The sequence below is a fragment of the Drosophila sechellia genome, chromosome 2L (genome assembly GCF_004382195.2).
Source record: "Drosophila sechellia strain sech25 chromosome 2L, ASM438219v1, whole genome shotgun sequence".
NCBI lineage: Eukaryota > Metazoa > Arthropoda > Insecta > Diptera > Drosophilidae > Drosophila > Drosophila sechellia.
The window spans coordinates 16,781,710-16,803,788 of NC_045949.1; the positions used below are offsets into that span (position 1 = coordinate 16,781,710).

At 39.0% G+C, this 22,079-nt stretch overlaps 3 protein-coding genes across 4 annotated transcripts in view; all 3 read left to right on the plus strand.

Moving 5' to 3' along the window:
• LOC6614461 overlaps nucleotides 1-18,354 on the plus strand; it is a 31,782-nt gene extending 13,428 nt beyond the window's left edge. For both annotated transcript variants that reach the window (XM_002038858.2, XM_032726696.1), the window contains exons 3-7: nucleotides 6,431-6,639; nucleotides 9,667-9,802; nucleotides 17,724-17,986; nucleotides 18,047-18,170; nucleotides 18,239-18,354. In XM_002038858.2, coding sequence (XP_002038894.2) covers nucleotides 6,431-6,639; nucleotides 9,667-9,802; nucleotides 17,724-17,986; nucleotides 18,047-18,170; nucleotides 18,239-18,339 — 833 coding nt within the window. In that variant the 3' untranslated portion in view covers nucleotides 18,340-18,354. The remainder of the gene's footprint in view (nucleotides 1-6,430; nucleotides 6,640-9,666; nucleotides 9,803-17,723; nucleotides 17,987-18,046; nucleotides 18,171-18,238) is intronic.
• Nucleotides 18,355-18,391: 37 nt separating this feature from the next.
• On the plus strand, nucleotides 18,392-20,026 carry LOC116802341. Its single transcript, XM_032726705.1, has one exon. It carries the CDS (start codon nucleotides 19,383-19,385, stop codon nucleotides 19,749-19,751), a length of 369 nt encoding a protein of 122 aa, XP_032582596.1. The 5' UTR covers nucleotides 18,392-19,382; the 3' UTR covers nucleotides 19,752-20,026.
• Nucleotides 20,027-21,268: 1,242 nt separating this feature from the next.
• LOC116802327 lies at nucleotides 21,269-21,906 on the plus strand. The gene has a single exon (XM_032726529.1). The coding sequence runs from the start codon at nucleotides 21,434-21,436 to the stop codon at nucleotides 21,806-21,808; it is 375 nt and encodes a 124-aa protein (XP_032582420.1). The 5' UTR covers nucleotides 21,269-21,433; the 3' UTR covers nucleotides 21,809-21,906.
• Nucleotides 21,907-22,079: the final 173 nt, after the last annotated feature.

Here is a 22,079-nt window from a genome sequence, read left to right on the forward strand (position 1 = left end):
AAAGCCGGGCCACTGAATTATTTATAATACTCTCAACCGGTCCAAGACGTCGTATATCCCTTGGCATGGTAATATGCCACGGCCAAATTGTCTTTATAAATATATATACACCTCGCTCTGAGGTGAGTGTCCGTCCCCTGGGGCTGGTAGGCGAAAGTTGAATAGGAAGTTCCTCAAATTATGCCAGAAGCAGTCAGAAATACAAAAAAAGGGAAGGAAAGTAAAGAAAATTGGTTGGTAGGAAGCGTGCTTATGGCCTTTTATTTTAAATTCTCTGCTATATGTTCGGGCACATATTCTATGGCCGTCTGGAAGCCAATATTTTAGCTCAACTTTCGGTCGCGGCCTCAAGGCATAGGAAATTTTTTCGCTGCTATTCGAAAGAAGCTTGAATTGGGAGCAGTAATCAAATATTAATGCGGCTAGGAAGGAAGTCCAAGAAGGGGATGCAATAAGTGGGCCTTATGTTAATGGCGGCTCAGTGGTGAAATTTGCAAGAGTGTGATGGTCCAACTTTTTGAATAAATAATGCCAAGTTGCATACACGATGATCAATTAGGAGGAAAATTCTGAAATCATTTAAGCAAACTGTAAAACATCTAGCTTAAAGAAAGCAGCGAATAATTATGTTATAACATTTATATCTTTAATGTAATTGATATATGCGTAAGCTGTTGAGTATTCACCCCTTAAAGAACTTAAACCGATTTTCATCTTATGTTACTCGCGAGTCCTGGCTTGTTCTCTTTGAGTGCATAATTCATATGGCAAAGGGACGGGGCCAAAGGAAAAGTTGCCTTGGCCGTTAGTTGGCTCAAAGAACCAGGCACTTGGCATCGCCTTAAGCCGTCTTTTCAGCGCCGCAAATTGCATTTAGCGCATTAATTTGACGCCTTCACTGGGCCGCAGGACTACAGGATATAAAGGAGCAGTTAACCCCGCCACCCATTTAATTATAACCCCAGATGATCTAGGTCCTGCTTCTCTGAGCATTGTTTCCTTTTCATTTGGGCCAGAGGCTAGGCCACCGCCCAATTGAAATATTACCATTTGATAAGTAACTGAGCTCAAGGGATGTGTCAGGGTTGCCAATGCTTCTTTTTTCCGGGAATATTAGAAAAAGTTGATCGGAAAATGAACTGTAAAAAATTTGGTTTAATCAATTGGTTTAATCAATTGGTTTAATTATTTCATTATTATTATAATGCAAAAATTTCATATATATTGTTTCTAAAAAAATATGAAATATTTTATGAATATACCTATATTGCATTACTTGAAGCCTTTCACGAATGAAAAATTGTGCAACATTGTTTATACATTTATATATTCCGTTAATATCTTTGAATATTGTTCATAATTTTGGCATTTCATTGCCTTCGCATACTTCTCAGACCCAACGCGGCTTCCGTTGGTTGGCTTTTGGTCCTCGCTGCGCGCGCTTTGATGTCTTGCGGTTGCTTTTCCGCCTCGGACAATCTCTCGGGAAAGGGGGCAGGGGCCACCTAACCCCAAGCCAAGCGCGGAAATTGTGCGCCGCAATCTCTTAAGACCGGCGACAAATATACCTGGCCTGGCATTGGAGGAGGTCTGGGATTTTGGGGCGGGGAGCCGGAGCTTTAGGCATTACCATGATTTAACATCAACTTCTGGGCTTTTGTCGTCTACTCTCGGATGTCTTATGTCTGTCTGCGGGTTAAACGATGCGAGTGAACTCAGGTAGAAGAGGACACGCCGCTCGTAAATAATTAATCTGCCCGCAAAGTGCGATTTTCAAAGTGTTGGAAAAATGTTAAATAGCTCCCCAGGGCAGCGATGCGGCCAACAACATTAAAATGTGGCGAAAGTTCGGCCCGAAGCACTCGAAAAAGATTTTAGAACCGGGATAAGGATTTGAGGAAAATCTATGACAATCGTAAAAACTTCTTAATGAAATTAAATGTTATTTTATATTATATGCACAATTACATGCTATATGTATCTACTACTTAGTTATATCTGATTGAAATTATCCGCATTTAATTTCCTAACTTTCTAAATCGGAGTGTATCCTTGTCAGTCGCGTCTTTCAGGACATTTGCCCGCTGGCCACTAAACTTGGAGTTCTGGATATTTTTTGACTGCTTCAGTTGATGTTTTTCAATTATGCAAATAAAGGGATTAATTTGTTGCGCAAAAGGGACGTTGTGTGGGTGGGAATGGCAGACACTGGAAATTGTTTTAAAGAATGCGCCAGGCGCTGATAAAATTTCGTCTCAACCCGCCTCCTTCCATTTTCTTTCGCCCGAGATACCAAACTGTGCGACAACTATAAAAATTTCAATTACGAAAAAGGGGTACAGACTTTTCTTTTTTTTTAAAGGATGAACACCAAAAAGTAAGGTGGAGGTGGAAGTGTGGGGTTGTCAGGAACAACTTCCAAAATTGACTTCATTAAAGTCGAAACAATTTTTGGATGCGGACAAGTCGGCTATTTGAGACTTGTGTAATGGGGTAGTGTTAAAAAAGGGTATTATCTTATGGAACAAGTATGATATGTATATTAAAACTAACTGGCATGGTGTTTTATTAAACTAAGCTTTTATGAATATACTACGATTTCAATGATTTGAAAACTTTTTCTAGGCGAAAAGGCTTATTCAGTGAAACATGAATGCAATGCTGCGCTTCATTTAATTTTATTTCCCTTCAAACTTTGTTGGTGTCAATTTCAGCTTCGTGATATTGTATTTTTTGAGGGCTGTTGTGTTTCTGTCTGCCTAACATTTGTTTTACCCCTTTTAGCCCCCACTTTATTTGCTGTTTCAATTGTCAGTTGAGCTGGAAGTGGCTGTTGAGTATTAGGTCTAAATGGGGAATTGCAAGCATTCCGGCGAAAAGGGGACGAAACGCCATCAAGGAACTCTTTATGGTGATATGGTGAGAATGGCGGAGCTGGAACCCTGAAAAAAGAGGGGTTATGTTGTGGGGGCGTTGCACAAATTAAACCCGAATGAAAATTAAACGATGCATGAAATTACTTTCCTTCTTTTTTAACTTTTCTTCCTGCTGTGTTCGTTGTCGTAGGCAAATTTTCTTTACCAGCTACTCCCCTTAATTTTCCCTCCCGCTCGTTTGCCTTTCTTCGACTTTAGCTTGAGCTTTTGGCTTTTGACTTTGAGTGGATCGGGTTCTTTCTTTCATTTTGCACACACAGTGGCGTAGTCACGGGGCTTTACCGCAATGCATCCTTGAAGAATCTAAAGGTCTTTGAATAAATGCCGCATAATTTTGGATGTCCAGGTATTATGATTTTCAGTATACAACTTTCCTACAATTTTATTTTAATTAGTATAAGTTTTTGATCCCTTTTTTTAACTAAATCCACACGCAGACACTGAGCTTCACTTCGTTTCGAGTTTCCTTGCCGTTCTGTTGGCTTTTTTAATTTTTAATGTGCAGTCAGTTGTTGTTGCCGTAGTCTGCAGTAGAAAAAAGGACACACTCCATTTACGCAGTGGGTCCTGCACCGCCCGTGCCAAAAAGAGAGGGTTGGATGGCAGAGAGAGTGACAGAGAGGGTGGAGTGTCCCAGGCCAATTTGCAAAGTCAAATGCCAGTCAACTGCAATTAAGGCGCTAAAACCGCAAGGCGTATCCCAACAGGACATGGGTGAGCCGGGCTTAAATTACCAGGATCATGCATTGTACTTCGTACTTATAGAAATTTTAAATTTAAATTATAATTTAAATTATAATTAAAATAATGTCAATTGGTCTTCTAGATTTTTATGCATTAAGATTGTTACGTTTTATATATAATTATCAAATATTATGGTATTAAATACCTATTAATGATTTACAAAATTGTATTGCTTCCTTAACATTCAACTCCATTTTTTAGCATACTTCAATCGTAAAGTTACTTTGTAAAATATTCTGAAAACTTAAAATGTATACGACCGTGTTTTCCTTCTTCTTGTACACTGACACAAATCCTTAGCTTATTAGCACATTTTATGGCACCATACACTCCATTTATTTGCCTTTTTCTGCTGTTGGGTTAACAAAAATATGCCGACACGGAAATGAATTTATAATGCATGATGTTTGTTGTTGCTGCCGATTTTTATTTGGTGCTATAAAATATTCGAGCCCAAAAAAGAGCGCTTGTGTGTGTCTGTGTGCCTGTGGAACAGCAAAAAGGCAAACAACTAACTCATTTTGTGGCTGCCATCGCCGCCTCTTCTTCCTTTTATGCCAATTGTCTGCCACCGGCACACGGACACCCATACATACGCACACACTAAAAGGGCAACACACACGTGCAAGCAAACAAGCTGAAAGCATTCAACGTATTTTTTATTGAAGGCGCGGCTGCGATTTTGATTCCGATTGCAAATCCGCTGCTCTCTCTTTTTGCGTTCCCTTACTTTGTCTCTTTCTCTGCACTGGGAGAAATTTGTGTGTTGTCTCCTGATTTTGAAGCAGCATGCATATTCTCTGAATAGTAAATCAAAAGCTCTATATAGAACAACAACAAACTGGTGACTACTTAGATCAGATTAGAAAATTGTTATCAGGCATGCAAGACATAATGGCCTAGAAAGATTACTCATACGCCGTGGTGTCAGATTTGACTTGAATAATATTTTCAGATATTGCCACCTATTTTTTGGAGTGTTTTGCTGTCCTACTTGTCCACATTGTTCAATACTACAGATGCCACTGTGCCAATGTCTCTGTGTGCATGACCTCCGGCTCGGGTTTTTGCGTTGGGCGTCTGACAGCTCAATATATTCGCCATTTGTCGCTGTGAAAACCACACACTCTGTCTCCCCCTTTCGCCACTAAGGTGATATTTCCCGCCCCTCCTCGCAAGTTGTCATATAAAGGTGGCACGCTGAGTGCCGCAAAACGATTGAACGATGCCATAGACAACAGGAGATCCTGAACTTGCAACACATTCTGCTCTTAGTTGCTAATATGCTAATATGCTAAATATACAGAAATAAACCAATATTGAAATGAAAAGTATTATATATAAATATTCATAATTAATAATAGAATTTTAAACAATATTCCTACGCATTTCTTTGAGTAATATAATAATAATACTCAAATCCGTCATATTTATCCCAAGAGTGCGCCGTTTTCGTCCTTAAATTCGCATTTACTGCTTCGCCAATTTAACTGATCGTGCAAGCTACACATTTCCGTGTAGTAACTCATTGGGCTTATCAGGTAACCACTGTACCTCTAGTTCCCTGCGCATGAGTCTCTTTCCGCTCCTTTCCTATTCGTAACTTTCCCTTCGCTTATTCGTGATGTTGTTGTTGGAGCGGCGAATGCAGGAAAATCAATTTCGTTCTCCATTTGCAGTTGGCAATTTGCATAATAAGGTCGTTTGGCGCAATTTGCATGTGAATGTGATAAATTCAATGGCGGCGCTGCACGTTACACCGCACACACCCACACACATGCATATACATATGCGTCTGAGGAGTAGTGTCTGTGCTAGTGTGCGTGAGTATTTGTTTTTCCCGCTTTCCCACAGAAAGAACTCACTTTTTCACGTTTGACGTTTGGAAAAATGAAAAGTGTAGCGGTATATTAAATAAGTGGGCGTGACCCCACCCACACAGCTGCAAACATAACGGTTAGCGTTACGGGTACCGCTAGTCCTTCGGGGACTCACCGAAAAGCCGCCAAAATGTCGCCAAAGGCAAATATGGTGATATGTGCCAGGTTCTGCTGTTTGTGATTTAAAAGCTTTTGGCTCTGTTTGTGTTTGAATACCCTTCTTCGGGGTATACTTCTTTTTTCGCCCCACAAAGGTTTTTCAAATAAAAAATTATATATTGCTAAAGCTAAGCTTAAAACCCAAATGTGTTACTTTCTTTTTAAATCAGAAAAATTAAATCAGTTAAAGATAAAATCCTTTAAATATGATTATTTAAAAGCAAACCGTCGATATCTGGGCGTAGCACAAGATTATATAGATATTTTTCTTTTGAAAAATGGCAAATTATGCATATAGGGTATGGAAATTCCACTTCCTAGTGCCTTTTTTCCTGGGACTTTTGAGTTTTTGGCGCATGTATTTTTGTTTCGCCTTACACGTGAGTTGTGGACTGCAGTGACGTGCACTGGATTTCCCCGGGATCTAGTAGCCGGAGTCCAGCAGGACAAGTACAAATTCATATGACAGGGCTGCAAAAGGTTTTTTGTGTTTGCCTTCTGGCCATTTTGGTTGAAAAATATGGCCAGCTGGAATCATAACAGTTGAAATATGAAAGTGGGTTAGGACATACGAATTAAGGGGATAACTTTGGTGCACTTGCAGTTGAGAATGGGAATGGAAATGGAAATGGCATCATCTCGGGGGAATCCATTAAAAATAATTTCACCACACTAACATCCGTTTCTATTTATTTTAAACGCTAATTGCAGACATTAGCAGCTCGCTGACAATGACCGAGGTGAAGATACCCAATCACATAATGCGCCTGAAGAGCGCCACTCTGGGCTGCCGTTACGCCCTCGACGGGGAGTCCTTGTACTCGGTGAAGTGGTATAAGGACGGGCACGAGATCTACCGCTATGTGCCACGCGATAAGCCCCCCGGACAGTCCTTCCCCCTGCCAGGAGTCAACATCGATGTAAGTGCACCGCAACAGGATATAGAAAAAAAATTTCTTATTTGCTGATACAAAAAAAAAAAAAACAAAATTTAAATACACTATAATTTTAATTTTATTAAATCAGCTTTAAAGCTCTTGAAATTGACTAATATTTAAGCAGGATTATCTTTTTATTGTAATAGAATATTTTGAGATATTTATAAATTTAAGAGCAATATAAAGACGCGTTTATCAATCATGTCAAGCTACTTGAAATATTTCATATTTATAAGTTTTTTCCCAGTGCTAATTGAAAACAGCAACAGGTGTTGCTTATCTAAAAAAAGGAAGCGGAAAAATTAAATTTAAAATTTTATTACTCTTTATGGCGCTGATTTTGTGGAGGGAGGGGCTGTTGCTTTGAATTTAGTGTTACGACCCGATCATAATGATTATTTTAAAACATGTAATTGCCACAATGGCAAGGGAAGCTCTTTCTGCTTTTCGCAAGTTTTCCGCCCGCTTACGCTCCCCTGCTTTCACTCTGCTTGTTGCTGATTACGTCTTCGCTGGAATGAAAATTGCTGCCACGTAGTTTTGTCATTTAACTTTAATTTAATGTGGATGTAACCTTCCTTAGTTGCCCATAAAAATGTGTGTCTGGTAGGGTTGTTTTCCGCCCCGCCAACCAACCATTTTCAGTTTCCCTTCCTGGCCAGGCTAAGGTCACGTGTTGGTCTGCTTGCCTTGCGATCGCAAAGGTTAACGGAAATCACTTAAAGCTGTCAATATAGCAGACAAAGTTGATATCCCTTTGCTGGCCCTCTTAACTTCGTGCGGCTCTAATAATAATAATTTGCCAAAAGCACTTAAGTGCGTCTACTCTGTAAGACGAGCAGTCAAAGCAAAATGAGGCTAAGAAAGTGCGAGAGCACTGTGGAAAATATTGTATTGTAATCGTAAAATCTTGTATAATTGATTAACAGTTAAGATAATATGAATTTGGCATACTATATGCATCTGCTCTTGCTATAAATTCTTTGTACAGTCAGAATTTTTGCTTTTTATTTTAAGAATGCTATTATTCTCTCAGTGCGCAGAGAAGTAAATCCCGTCAATTGTCGAGGCTAACGTGGCGTATGAGCAATGTGCCAGCGTGTTTTATGGCCTGTGTGCGTGTGGCCAAGCGTCTGGAAAGGGAAAATCGGAAAATACAAGTAAATGGGACAAGGGAGGGAAAGGAAGCTAAAGAAAAACGCTAGCTAAGGGAGACTCCTTAGTGGAAGCATAATGCGTAATGCGGCATAATTTTCTTTTGGTTTCAATGTCTGCATTTCGTCGCCGCCCTCTCAGAAAGGGTTGAAGGTCGAGTTGAGTGGAGGGAAATGATTAGAACAGAAGACGGGCTCTCCGGGCTACAATAATGCTTGTTGTGGTATGGCTGGGAAAAGCTTGATAAGCACTTTCATATGAGCTTTCGTTGCACCGAATCAAGTAATTACTTTAAATACCTTTTATGAAGGATCTCGGTTGCAAATGTAACCATAGACCTGCAAACTTTTATAACTATAAGACCATCTGTTTCAAGTACTAGTGCTTTATATTACGGATAGCTCATTTATAATTTTCCTGTCAGAAATTGCTAAGTATTTTTAATTTAATTTTTTAATATTATGCTAACGACTTTTAACGTTACGAAAAGACTTGGTCTAATGTAAATATGTTTTTTCTATGGCAGCTTCTTATTCCTCTGTTATTCAAACTCGGTCCCTTATTTATTTGTTGGTCACTTCAATCAGGGCACATAAACAAGGTTAGGGCCCTGATTCTTTTTAGCCAAACCAAATTTGGAATTACAAATAACAACTTCAATCTGCAGTCATGAGCGAAACGGCGTCGACGAGAAAGCAATGAAGGGAGACTGCAATTTGAATTGCGGTAAGATTTGGTTTTTTGGCTAGCACTGCCATTGCCCCCACCACAACTTTTCCAAACCCCCTTTACGGTCCTGTGGAAAACGACCCCCTGAGCTAAATTTTTCTAGGGGATGCTGACAACTTGAGCGTGGCGAAAGAATTGGCAAAAAGACGAAGACGCAGCTGAAGAATGGGTAGAAGAATCGGCTTAAGTACTGCCAAGAAGGCAACAAACAAAAGCCAGTCCACAGTCATTGTAGAGGACCAAAGGGCCAGCCATGGGTTGAGGGAGGTGGGGTGGTGATGGGACAGCTGAAAACAAGCAACAAACCAAAAATAATGTTGAACGTGACTTTTGTGATTGTTTACGCCGGCGAAGAGGAGTGGAGTGGGTGGAGGGAATTGTGACCGGGGAAAGCACAAAGCGAGAGCAAGGAATTTTCATAAAAATTTGCTCGAATCAAATGAAACTTTCTTCCCGCATGTGTGTGCGATAATAAAAGTGCAACTTGACTGCAATTGTTGCCCAGGGAAAATGAAAAAGCCAGTACAGGAAAAACTGTGCGAGTGACTTTTACAACATACCGCCCTCGCATGCGTATCTTCTATCTTTTATTCAGCCCCTTGTGCGATTGTTTCTAGATATTTCATTTTCATTTGCTTGTTTGGTTTTTCTGTCCTGGCTCTTCCGACTTTTTGGTTTATGACTTTTGCTTTCCTTCTGCTTGGCATTTTCTTGCGTTGCGGCCCTTGAGAAAATTACATTTTTCGCCCACAGTGTGGATAAACTAATAATAAACTGCCTTTCCCATCATCAATCTTCATTTTGCCTAGAATTTGTGAATGTTAAAAATCATGCATAGAAAAATCTTCAACTCTAATTGCGTTTGATTTTATGTCGATTCATTGCCATGTAATTTATCTCGTTTGGATGTTTAACTGAAAAAAAACTGAATTTAATGCCGCTTGCCTTAAAGCTCTTGCTTTATTTGAAAGATACTAAAAAATACAGCGCACGAGTTGATGATGTCTTCTGTAGGGTTATGAAATATATTTCTTAAATGCAGATTCCCTTTTATTTAATTTAAGTACTCATATTTTTTCAACTTACGAATACTTACGGAAATCCATATTCCCTTCTTTCTTATAGCTGCGTAACTCCTCGGACACCCAGATTCTCCTGCGCCGCGTTACCCTACAGAGTTCCGGACTTTATCGGTGCGAAGTGTCCGGCGAGGCGCCCGCATTCAACACCGTATCCGAGTCGGAGACCATGACCGTTGTGGGTGAGTTTAACATAAGGGCGGTGCATAAATGCTGGCGGAATGTGAATGCAAATGACCGGGGAGGGGGTATTCAAAAGGCGAGGCACTTGGACATCGGGCGACAGCAGAAAATTTAATTAAAATGCTAATAGTGCCGGGCAGCAAACAATGTTGTGAATGACAGTGGCAAGTGATGCGGCATCAGAAGTTGCAGGCAGCAGAATGCTGGATGCTGAGTTATCCCGAAAGTGCAACATAATTGCTGGGAGTGGATAAAGAGCGTAGAAGCCCGAAGCCAGCCGACAAGGATTGACAGCGGCAAGTTAAAGGATAACGGCCAAGGACTCCTGCTACTCTGTCACCGGGCAGAAGAACTCGAAGCGAGGCAAAACCATTTAAGAGCGCACGCAAGGCAGCCGAAATCTGAGGCTGCTGAATGTAAATTGCATGCAGGTTGTCAGCTCCCTGTCAAGTAGTCTTTGATGGCCTTCCCCCTTTTATAAAAAACAGTGCCACACAAGAATACCCAGTTTCATATGGGGAGTGTTATATTCAGGTGAAAGGCAAAGTGGCAAGGCAGACCCGTCTCAAATTGGATACTTAAGCAGATGCCTTTTAAAGATGGAGAAAAACACTTCACAACGATTTCAGCTTTATGAAATCTAGCAAATTTAAAAATAATTCTCTTTTTATTGGTTTTTAGACTTTTTTCTTGTCTTTAAGCAATTTAAAACCAATTTAAAGAAAAAATAGTAATAATAAGAAAAAACGCCCCTATACTCCAAAGCTTTATAGAACTAATATTTTTATACTAAAATTAAATATCTTTAGGGAAATCTTAATTTAAATTTAAATAAACATTCTCAAATATTGCATCGAAATAATTCCATTGTAAATCTAATAAAAGCAATACCACACTGGCTGAAATAACTTGTTCTTGAGGCTGCATTAATCATCTTAATGAAATTAAATTCCTTGCGCTTCCCCACGACATCTTAAAGCGACTGCCTCCCGCAGGTGGTGCAGATCCTGATGGTGTTTCACCTGGTCGAGGTTGCAGCACGCCGGTCTCCGGTCGCCAGTCTCCACTCTCCAGTTTCAGTCGCAGTCCGTAAATGGAATTCATGCAACATGGCAATGCGTTGCAAATGGCATTGTCGAGTCGTCTCAACTCCCAGGCTCCTTGTAAACTCACTCACTTTTCTCTTGTTCGCTGCTTTTTAAAGGATTTCATCCTGCACTTGTTTCCTTTCGTCTTTCTTCTCATTTCGCCTTGGCAACTCTTCGTAGTCCTGCTCCTGTCCCCATTTTCACACTTGGTTTTTTTGTGCCTCCCCACTCTTAATACAACTGCATAATCTAAGCAAACAATTGAAATAGAATTTTTGCAGTCGCAGTCGACGTCGACGCAGTGCCAACAAAAGGCGCACATGTGTGTACAGTGAAGGGGCGTGGTCATGGGCTGAAGTGGGCGGAGCCCGGGTGACACTGTCATCGCATTTTTTAAGTAAAATTATGTTTTCATGTCCGACTTCCAAGTGGGTAAAAACGGGACTAAGACAAAGGCGCCATCTGGCGGAGGCTGGCTTGCAGAAAAAGATCGTTTATCCTATCACCATTTACATATGTGAAGGATAACGAGTACACTTGGGAAAACAGTATAAAACAGTACTTTTTTCATATGCACCCTTTTTGATATCATGAAAACACTGTATTATATTTTTCCGAGAATGTCCTTTTTGTATGTAAAAAGTTGTATAGTCCTTTAAATATTTAGTTGAATGGATATTCGGAAAGTTTTTTTTCTCCGCGCAGTCTTGGTCCCTTAAACTCATACTTTCTCTCACTCCATATCCAATTCATGAAAGTTTTCACACAACCCAATCAAGTTTGCCGAATGCGCCTGAAGTTAATCACAAATTTATAAACTCATAAAAGAATCAAACGGTTATCAGTATGGGCAGCACTAGAAGCAGTGACTAAGCATGGAAATCCCCTTGGGGACACCGAAGCACAACCACCGAAATCATCAATGGAAGCCGCCATCCTCGGGGCAGGAACCTGCATTAACTTATAGCAGCAAGAAGCAGGACATCGCCAAGAAAGGCGACCACGCCCTCGCCCACTCTAAGCACATTTCATGCTGATTTTCCTTTGGGCTATTCCCTTAGCTCACTCTTGAAATCCCCTCACATCTGCCCTTTTCCTCCTTCATTCAGAAGACGCATTGGAATGCCGGGGAAATGGGAAATGGTTTTGCATATTAAACAATGTGTCTGGGCAGCCAAATTGAACGATATTCGAACCGAAGTTATAGAAGGAAAGCACAAAAAATATAGGGCACAAAGAAAGTGGGATGCACAAATCTAGAAGGGTACAGTGGTCATAGGATACTTGAAAATTTGGAATACGTAGAATGAATCAATTTTTTAATGTTAACCAATTAAATCCAAGCTTATAATAAGTATATTAAAATAAAAATTTGTTTTTTTTTATGAATTTCATTCAAACCTTCAATTTCTTTTATAAAAGTGGAGTTGAAAATCCAAGCAAAATAAGGAAGAACACAGTATTAGGTGGCAGTATGGATGAATGAGTCTGGTTGAGTGGGATGTAGCCTCATCATCGAGAACTATGTCAGCAGCATCGTAGAAAGAGAGTTCAGGGAAGTAGGAGTAAGAGGTTGCAAAGAGGGATTTTCGTCCTGCTAATGCAAGTGAGCCATGAAATATGCTCTAGTGAAAGGCGATTTTTCCCGAAGGGAGTTGACAATGTTAATTTGGCGATCGTAAAGTGTCAGCGAAAGCATTTCAGTTCAAGTATGAGTATGATGTATAAAGTTCAAGCTTGCTCGGCTTCGAAGTTTGGCTTCGTTTAATTTTTAACATTTAAACTTGTGTGGCTAAAGCACCAAACATAAAAGATTTTACTAAAATAGAATTAAGATATTTAGAAATTAGGCCGTAACTTGTAGAAGCTGTGTGTGCCCTAGACTGTAATGAGCTCTTTGCCTTTGGCCTCCTTTGGATCATTAGGGTGACCAGGCCAAGGAGCAATAATAAATATTATGGCAGAGTGCCGCCGCCAGCTTCCTGCGCCCCAAAGTTCGCTCATAGCTCATAAAAATCACATTTAACTTTGCTTGCCAGTGGGAGGTTGCCTGCGAATGTAAGTAAGGGGCTTGTTCCAGGACCTTTATGCAGGCAATTGCTTTTTTATATTGTAAAATCGATAAGCGATCACATTATGTGTATGTCTGTGCATGAAAGTGTCCGAGAAGAAGGGGTCTCCGAAAAAAAGGGAAAAGGACGAGGAGCGAAGGAACTCAGCGGGAAAAGTGAGTTATATGTGTGTTTGTCCTTTAAAGTGCACTTAACCATAAATTCAGAAACAGGATGAGGACCCAGAGAGACACCCAGGACATCGTGCAGAGAGAGCAGGACATCTGCCAAGCGTTGAAAGCCTTGCGTGCTCATTAATTATAAAACAACGCGAGATACGCAACAAATGCACTCGAACAAGAAACTAGTTTATGTAAGCTTGTACCAAAATAAAATGTTAAAAAATCATGTTTACATTTGGTTGTCGGAATAAGTCATTAAAATATTGACTTTGGACATTGAATTACAGTATTCGTACATAGTAATAAATCAAAAATAAGATAAGAACGTTTTGATCACGTACGCCAAAATATTTTTCCAGTGTATTAACACATACTGAGGAATCGGAGAGTCCGATGCAGATGAGGATACGGAAGAGCCGCGGAAGTAACGGTAACTGTAATGTTGTCTTAACTCAAACATGCCGCAACTGAGCCGAAGGATCCAGCTGAAGGGGAAAGGACTCGTATCGTGCATTAAAAATCGTTGCCATATGCAAAATTAAAGATAACAAACGAGAAATGTCACGGGTGTAACGGGACTCGGAGGGAATGGGAATGGACGGAATGAAACGGAGCATGAAGTGCTTGGGACAAGGGAAATGAAACGGATGTGCAGTGGGAAGTGACATGAAGAACTCTAGTTCCGAATGGAGTTCAGTCGGGATATCCTTTAAGTTCAGAGACTCAAGTATATTTTTCCTTTTTTAAGAACAAAACACGTTTTTTTACTTCTATAATTTAATAAAAAAAATTTACACACTTAAGGGTGCTCATCAATCGTGATCAATTTATTAAATTCTAAAGAAAGTATTAATATACTGGCATCTATGAACATATGAAAAAAAGAAATCCCATTTATATTTTTACCGAGACGTCGGGAGTACCTCTGTACCTTGAAATGGCTATTTTTTTTTTTGCACATATATTTACATATAATTTTATACAGGAACACTGTAACCTGCATCTCCATGGAATTCATTTAATATAATGGAGTGTAAATCATTTCGGAAAATGCTTATTAAAATTTTCAAGATAGAGATAAGCCCAAAAAATGCCAAAAAATTGAGATTTTAGAACAAGCCCTAAAGAAGAGAGAAAAAAACACTTAAGCGAAATGCTCAACATGTGCATAATCCACACCTCCACACTAACACACACCCCACAGCAATAAGTCCTTTGCAAATGGAGCAGGTGAATGCCTAGAGGGGTGCCACTCGTCCTCACAACCCTCATTGCCAAAATCCCAAACACCTGACCTGGCTTATCACCTGCTAAGAAGAAGCTGCCAAGTGCGCTTCGAGCGAAAAGGGGAGGTGGTTTCAGGTGGTCGGTTGGCTGCTGGCAAAAAATATACCGCAGCGTATTAAAAGAAGACCCCAACTGAGCAGGAAAGTCATGCAAAAAAACATAGATAGGCGCCCACTTACAGTGCTCACTGTAGTTGCTCCCATTGCTCCGAGTATGCCTACTGTTCTCTGACATGGGAAACATTATTTAAGGAATATTTAAAACACAAAATGGAACTATTTGTATAATTTCACTATTTATACACTTGCATTATTCGCTTACCTTTTTTAATAATTATGTTTACTTCACTTTTAATGTTAAGCACAGCCCTACATTTATAAAAAATATTGAAGGGTATTTTAAAATGTACTTCCCAAATCTAGTAAATAGCTATTTGTGCTGTGACTATGCTAGGTATTTGTTGTTGCTGTTGGGGAAGTGCTTCAGACACTTATTTTCTTGTTTTTTTTTTTTTACCAACCACTGCACAAAAGGTGTCCTCCACACTATTTTTTCCCACCACTCTCCTTTTGCGGCAACAGAAACTGCTTAGTCATAGGAAAATACCGAAAATATACTTGAAGCATGTGGCTATTCGACATTCGGCCATTTCCCTTTTAGCTTTTAGTTTTCGGCTTATTGCAGGTCCTGTGACCTGAGGGTTCTCCTCCCCATCTGCACACATTTCTCCTCATCTGGCTCGATTGCCCCCAGTTTGCCCTCCTCCTTTTGTGTGTCCTTTATCGTTGCGTGCTAAGTCTGGCCAAAATAAATTGCCAACTCATACAGACATACGTGTCCTTTTTTCCACGAACCTCTCTCTTTCTACGGTTTTGTCTCCATAGATTTATGCCGCAATATAAAATTTAAGTGCGACAATATGGCGTTGACTTAAAAAATGCTCACATAATATATATAAACAATTATCCCAACATAAACCTAAATACAAGCAGGTGAGCTGAGGTTTAAAGCAAAGCAACGACATTCGGTAGCAAATATATTTGGAAGGTAATAAATATCTGGCTAAGATAAAGTTGAATTTATTCAGTCATCCTTTAATTTAGGTTCGGATTTTCTTTTTTGGCAGGGCAAAATAAATTAAAGAATTTAGGACAGTTTTCTGTTGTGTTCCAATTCAAATTATTACATTGTTTACAAACTATACAAAAGTAATTCTTTATTTTAAATGCATAGAAAACATAAAATCAAAACCGGGAGTAAGCTAGTTTTATGTCCTTGCATTTGTCGACTGCAGCTACTCTCTACAAAAGAATGAAATTTAGAATGACAACAAAGTGGAACCATGAAATTATATTTTCAATCTGTCCAAATGCGTTTATCAAAAATGCATTTCTCCAAGCTGGATTTTCAGATTGCACCAAAGCTGGCCGTTATAGGTCCTTTCTATCCTTCCCATACCAACTATTACCCCATTCTTCTCCAGAAAGTCAGTTGCTTGGAGAAAATTAAGTTTACATGGGAGAGAGCAGAGCCAAAGCAAAGTAAATTTCACTTTATAAATTACAAATAAGCAAACGGGAGAGGGAAATGCAATCCCGAAAAAAGGGCAACCTGACCAGGATGCATACACTGAGAAGAATAGTATAATCTCATTGAAAGCAAAAGTTACTCCGAGTACTTAATTGATTTTCACCTAAAACTGGTTAATATAGCTTATTAGATTCACAATTTATTATATATATATCTTCTTAGGTAACTAAAACTTATATATTCTATAGAATTGTACTATTAAAAGTGCAAGAACTGATTCAAGCTGGACATAAAAAAACAAACACAACCGCAGGGAAAATTAATTTTTTTGGAAACCATTAAAAATTAATTCTCTTTCATGACTTACATACTCACTTACTGAAGCCGCAATGTTATGCGGAAGAAAATTCCCCTTCTCAATTTTTCTGGGTTTTGGCATGAACGAATATTTTTAATGCATACAGAAAACACTCGAGTTAGATGAGGAGGAGGCTTGCAGATATAGGGGAGGGACATGGGCAGCGCCTAAGGAGGAGCCCTGATTCTAGTCCTGTTCCCACTTGACTTGGTTTTTATTTCTGTACACGTTATATGGAGACGGATGAAACAGACGGAGTGAGTTGTAAAAGACAATGGATATGGTTGATGTTATAGTTTCGTTAAAACCTGTAGGTATTCACGCAGATTTAGATGTAATTTAACAAATTGTTTTTGACTTGTGGATTTTTATGAATATCTCAAATGATGAGCTTAAAATTTTGTTTTTAATCTTGAATTCTGTTTATCTGTTTGTTTTTTTTTTGGCAATGATTTCTTTTGTATCTTTGGTTTGTCTGGGAAGTAGGCCCAAAGAAGATTTTAATAGGTGATGGACATAGGCCCTGCCCCAAAACCATCACCATTCCAAAAACACCCTTAAAATACACTTACATGGTCAGGAACAGAATTACCCACACAGATGAAAATTGCAGGACACACTTGCACACACATGGCCAAATAAACTTTGAATAAGCATTTCGTATGCCCAAAACGAAAGTTCTTTATCTTATTCAGCTGTGTTATGGGCACCATCTTCTCTCCCAATTTCACATCTACCCGCACTCGCCTGGCGAAAATCTGCACATAAATCTTGAAAATGCCTTGCCAGCCTCCATGAGGAAAGTAGCCTCGCCTCCATACTCCCTGATTTTACTTTTGGGGCAGTGGGGCAAATAAGCGATGCTGCATATAAAATAATAAAACAGCCGGAAAGGTGGGAGGATGTGGATGGGAAGGTGGAAAACGTGGCCAGAAATAACCAGCTAGTTCTCGTCTAGGATATATTCAATTTCCCCAGCTCATTAAAATTGAATAACTGAGCTCAAGCGGGACTACAAATGAGGGGATACCCAGAAGATCAAGGTAAAGCTATGTGAGTTTTCTGGGAAAACAGAAATGGAACGAATTCGGAGAACTTGATTGAAAGACAACAATACTTAGCTAAGCCAAAAAAGGTCATAAATGTCGGCCAAGCTAAATTAAAAGCTTGATGTAGTGAATATGAAAACAACCATAGTTAGCAATTATATAACAATTTAAATGCTTTAAAGCCTAAACAGCTTAGATAAATATTATAAAAATCGTACAGATAAACGTATTTTTATTAATAAATTAATGTTAAATAAACAGATATGTGTCTATCCCAAGCCAATATATGCATTTATTTTCGAATAAAGTCATAATAGATTGTTTAAAAATATGTATACTGTGCCCCAAATACTGAATATTCTTTTGCCATTTCAGTGACCCCCAACCACGGACCGAAAATAACAGGTGGCCAGCCGCGCTACCAAATTGGAGACATCGTCCGGGTTAACTGCACCTCGTCGCCGTCCAAGCCCGTCTGTCACCTTAGTTGGCTAATAAATGGGGAACCGGTGCAGAAGACGCACCTTCGGCAGTACGACAAGGTGGTCGTGAATCGAGATGGGTTGGAGATGGCTCGCTTGGGACTGGAGTTCCGGGTGCGGTCCTTCCACTTCAAGCACGGCGACATGAAGTTGAAGGTAAGTTGCAATACAATTCGGATGAGTTCCTTGCACTAATGGTATTTCATTTTTCCGTAGTGCGTGGCCAAGATCAGCTCACTGTATCTGCAGAGCAACGAGGAGAGTGTGGAAAGCGATCGCCAGCATCGCGCCCCGGCATTGGAATCTCGGGAGACGGTAGCAGCCAAGTCCAGCACGATTGGTATATCCGCAAATATTAAATATACGATTTTTTTTAAGGAACGCCTAGCTAATATTTTGTATTTTCAGCTGCCGCCTGTTCAAAACTGCCATCAAGCCTGATTGTATCACTGCCTCCTGTCATCCTGCTGCTGCTGTTTCAAAATTGGAACTGGCCAAGAAATAGTTAACTCTTTCAACATTAGGATCGCAAAAACTGAAGCCTATTAACTAGCAGAGCCGTTCGTAAAAGCAGACATATCCTACGCCAAAAACTTTAAGACAGAAACCAAAGGATTTATTTATATCATAACCTTTGGTTTAATTCAAAATTCAATCGATGTATGTGTGCATGAAAAAGGGGATATAAATATATTACCTAATCAAGAGCCAGATATTTCACTTGAATATCGAAATGGTAACTACTTAACGCGAGCATTTAAGCAGAGGCTAAGAAATTGTAAATAATTATTCGTAGTATTAGGCAATTGTATGTAGTTTTAAGAAATTGTTGTTTATGCAAATCATTCGTTGATCTTATGTGATATTTTCTTCATTTTGAAAGCGATAGGAAGTAAAACCGTGTAGAAAATGATTTTCATTCAACGTATTTGATTTAATTTTGAAAATCCTTTCCAATTTATCATCCATTTCGGGCATATCAAAAGCAAGCAAACATTTCGATTGTAAAAAGCATATTCGCACTTTGATCTACATACAAAGAAAAGTCTACAACTTAACCCAACACAATTTTTCATTAACTTAAGATTTTACGCAAGTGTAAGAAAATTGTAAAGCAAAAAGTCTAAACTTTATAGAATTAAAACAATGAAAACCCGAAGTAATATCAGCAAGAAAGTAATGTAAGCTAAGACTAAGCGAAAACTTGCATTTGCATTCCAAAAATTCCTCAAAGAGAAAGATTATGAATAAGTATTTTCATCAGAAAGCTGTAAATAGCCAGACAAGAAGCCAAGGATTGCACAAGTTAAAAACTTTAAAATTTGGCAGAAGTCCTGATACAAGCGTGTATGTAACTGAATGTAATCAGTTTAATCAGTGCCAAGCTGAGAAATGTCAAGGGGTCATTTCAAAATTAAACTTACTTATAAAATACTGTAGGAGACGAAACTATGCCTGATTGTTTTTAATCATTCCTGAGAGCTGTTTGCGTCTCACACACAGTGTTCTGTTAATTCGTTAAAAAAGAACGTACACATCGCAGTTAATTAGGATGTATGACCAGGTGATATTCACATGTGAACTCTTGCACCACAGAACTGTGGGCAGCCAAATCGAGGAGACACGGCGCACTTGGGAGGAGCGGTGCTCTTGGTTTCCGGCTGCCCAAAGGAATTTGGCAGCAAGGTGTTCCGAAATTTACAAGGAGAGTCTTGAAAAGTACGGCAACGATTACTACGAGTTCTATGCAAATAGGAATCGTTTGAGGGAAGAACACAGAGTTAATACCAAGTCTTATAAACGTCGGGAAAGAAGAAGGTCCCACAGGCCAATGGACCATTTAAAAGAATATAGGGTGTCGCCAACTTCAAACGGAGAATACGGAAGTGTTCGGCCAATGCGACTCCTTCACTGGCTTTAGAAAACTGAACGCATAAAATTTAAAGTTTGGAAAAATAGTATGATAGTATGCCGTATGACCTAAAATAAAACAAACTGTAGAAAAGAAAAATAATAAGATTGCAGGTATGTTTTCAGTAACTTACATTGGTTACTTATATTTTGAAAAGATTCAAATTTCATTTTAAAGGAACCTTTTAAAAGTTTACCTCTCTTAAAAAAAAAAGTAGAAAAGCCACTTTTAAACTTTTCAAAGGGAAACGAAGGCCATTTCTTATAACACATTCATAAAAAAAATAAGACAAATTTAACGTTTGCGAAAAAATGTAAAAAAAAAACAGTTAAGGCTAGTCATTCTATCCAATGAGTAACATTATATTTTCCCCTTGAGAAATTAGCCGCATGCATGATACAAATCCTTTGGCTTATGCTAATTTGGCTCAAACTGAGTCAGAGTTCCCCAAAGTCTGATACCGAGCAGTTTGTGGCAAAATAAAAAAGGTGGAAATTGTCGGAGACATGCAAAATGCGAAAACGCGCAACAAACCGCAATCGAATGCATTCAAGTCCAAACAGAGTAACCAAGCAGCTAACAAAAGGCCAAAAGCAGTTCATGACTCATGCGATGACTGGGGTTTCCATATGGTAAGGAACATCGCATGTCTGCCGGACTCACCTGGGCGTGAGAAATGCAATCCAATGGCTCATTTGCATACAAAGCCGTTCGATTGTGGGCCAAAGGCACCGCGGCGATGGCTACAAATGGCCCACAAACAGCTGCTGGTCTGGGCCGAAAATTTATCTCAGACATCTCAGCTTGGCATTGATCGACTGGCAAGGGGCGTAAACGCCATACAACTTAGCCAAAATGAATGTTTTTTGTACAAAGCCAGCGACGTTTGAACTCACGTTTACTTAGGATCTAAGCGAAGGAAATCCTCGGCAACTCTGTAAGCTAATCTACATCTAAATCTAAGCAAATCTTGTGCGTGTTGTAAATTCAAAAATAAAACATAACAAAATCAAACCAAGAGGCGGAAAAAAAGTCCTTGTCGGTTTTAGCTAAGTCAAAAACTAACCTTCCTTCATTAACCTTCATCAATGAACTTTGTTAATACTTTAGTTTACCATTTATTTGTAAGTATTGGAAAATCAAATGTTTGACAAAGAAAGTAAAACAAGATAGTTTGTAAAACTGAACATGAAAATGAAAAATAAATGAAGTCCAAAAAAAGCAAGCAAAAAGAAGCGTCTTTTATTAATTTAGATCGCATTTCAGTTTCTGGTTAGCATCCTTTTCTCCTCAATTATGTATGCACCCAAAATAAACCTAAATCAAAGGGATAATATACCATTAAAAATAAATATAGAAGCCTTAAGTTTAGTTCAATTAACATTTATTTAGTTACGTATGTAAGTTGATTTTCTTGGTCTGCTTATTTACAATTATTGCTTGTTTTAATAGACAATAACATATTATAGATATTTTGTTAAAGACTTGAATCAGACTGCATAAAGAATTTGTGGAAACTAGACATCTAGTTATACCTTTGAAACAGAACAGGCCTTTATGTGCCTGTCTGTTTTGTTTTTTATCCTTTTCCATAAGCTAGAGCATAAAATGTCTTACTAAAAACTAAAAAGGGTATACTTTTAATGGTTATATTATCCCATTTCATTCTGAGTTGATTTTCCTAATCCACAATGAAAGAGTACAGTGAGGTGATTTTTGTGGATCAGCTCAAGCACTTTCGCGTTGTGGCCAGTCAGATTGATAAGACTCGCACTAACTGGGAGAAAAGTAGCGCCTGGTTTGCAGATGCCCAAAGGGAGTATTACTCCCGATACGCGTCCATTTACGCCGAATGTAGGAAAACATACGGAGATAAAATGTATGGATACTACGCCAGGAGAAACCGTCTTCGATCAGAGTACTGTGTCAAGTCCAAGACGGCCAAGACACGCCAAGAAATCCGTTACGAAAATGAATCCATGGCCCACTTGAAAGGATATAAGTACTCCGAGACGACCAATGGCGAATATGGCAGGGTGCGCCCATCAGCATTATTTTTCTGTTAAATCTAAATTAGTTTCGAGTTACGGATTAGATGTTTAATTCAAAAATGTTTATAACCCATTTCAAAAACATGTCACCTTTTTCACCTTTGTAAAAAAGCCCGTCATAAATTTTAAAATATAATTGTATAAACTAACTTAAAGCATTATAATATATTGTGTACATCTTTTCTATACCTGTTGATATAACTCTAAAATTTATGGGTCAAACATTTAGGCATTTAACAACTACAGACACTAAAAATTGCAGTAAGCCAATGGATAACCATGGAAA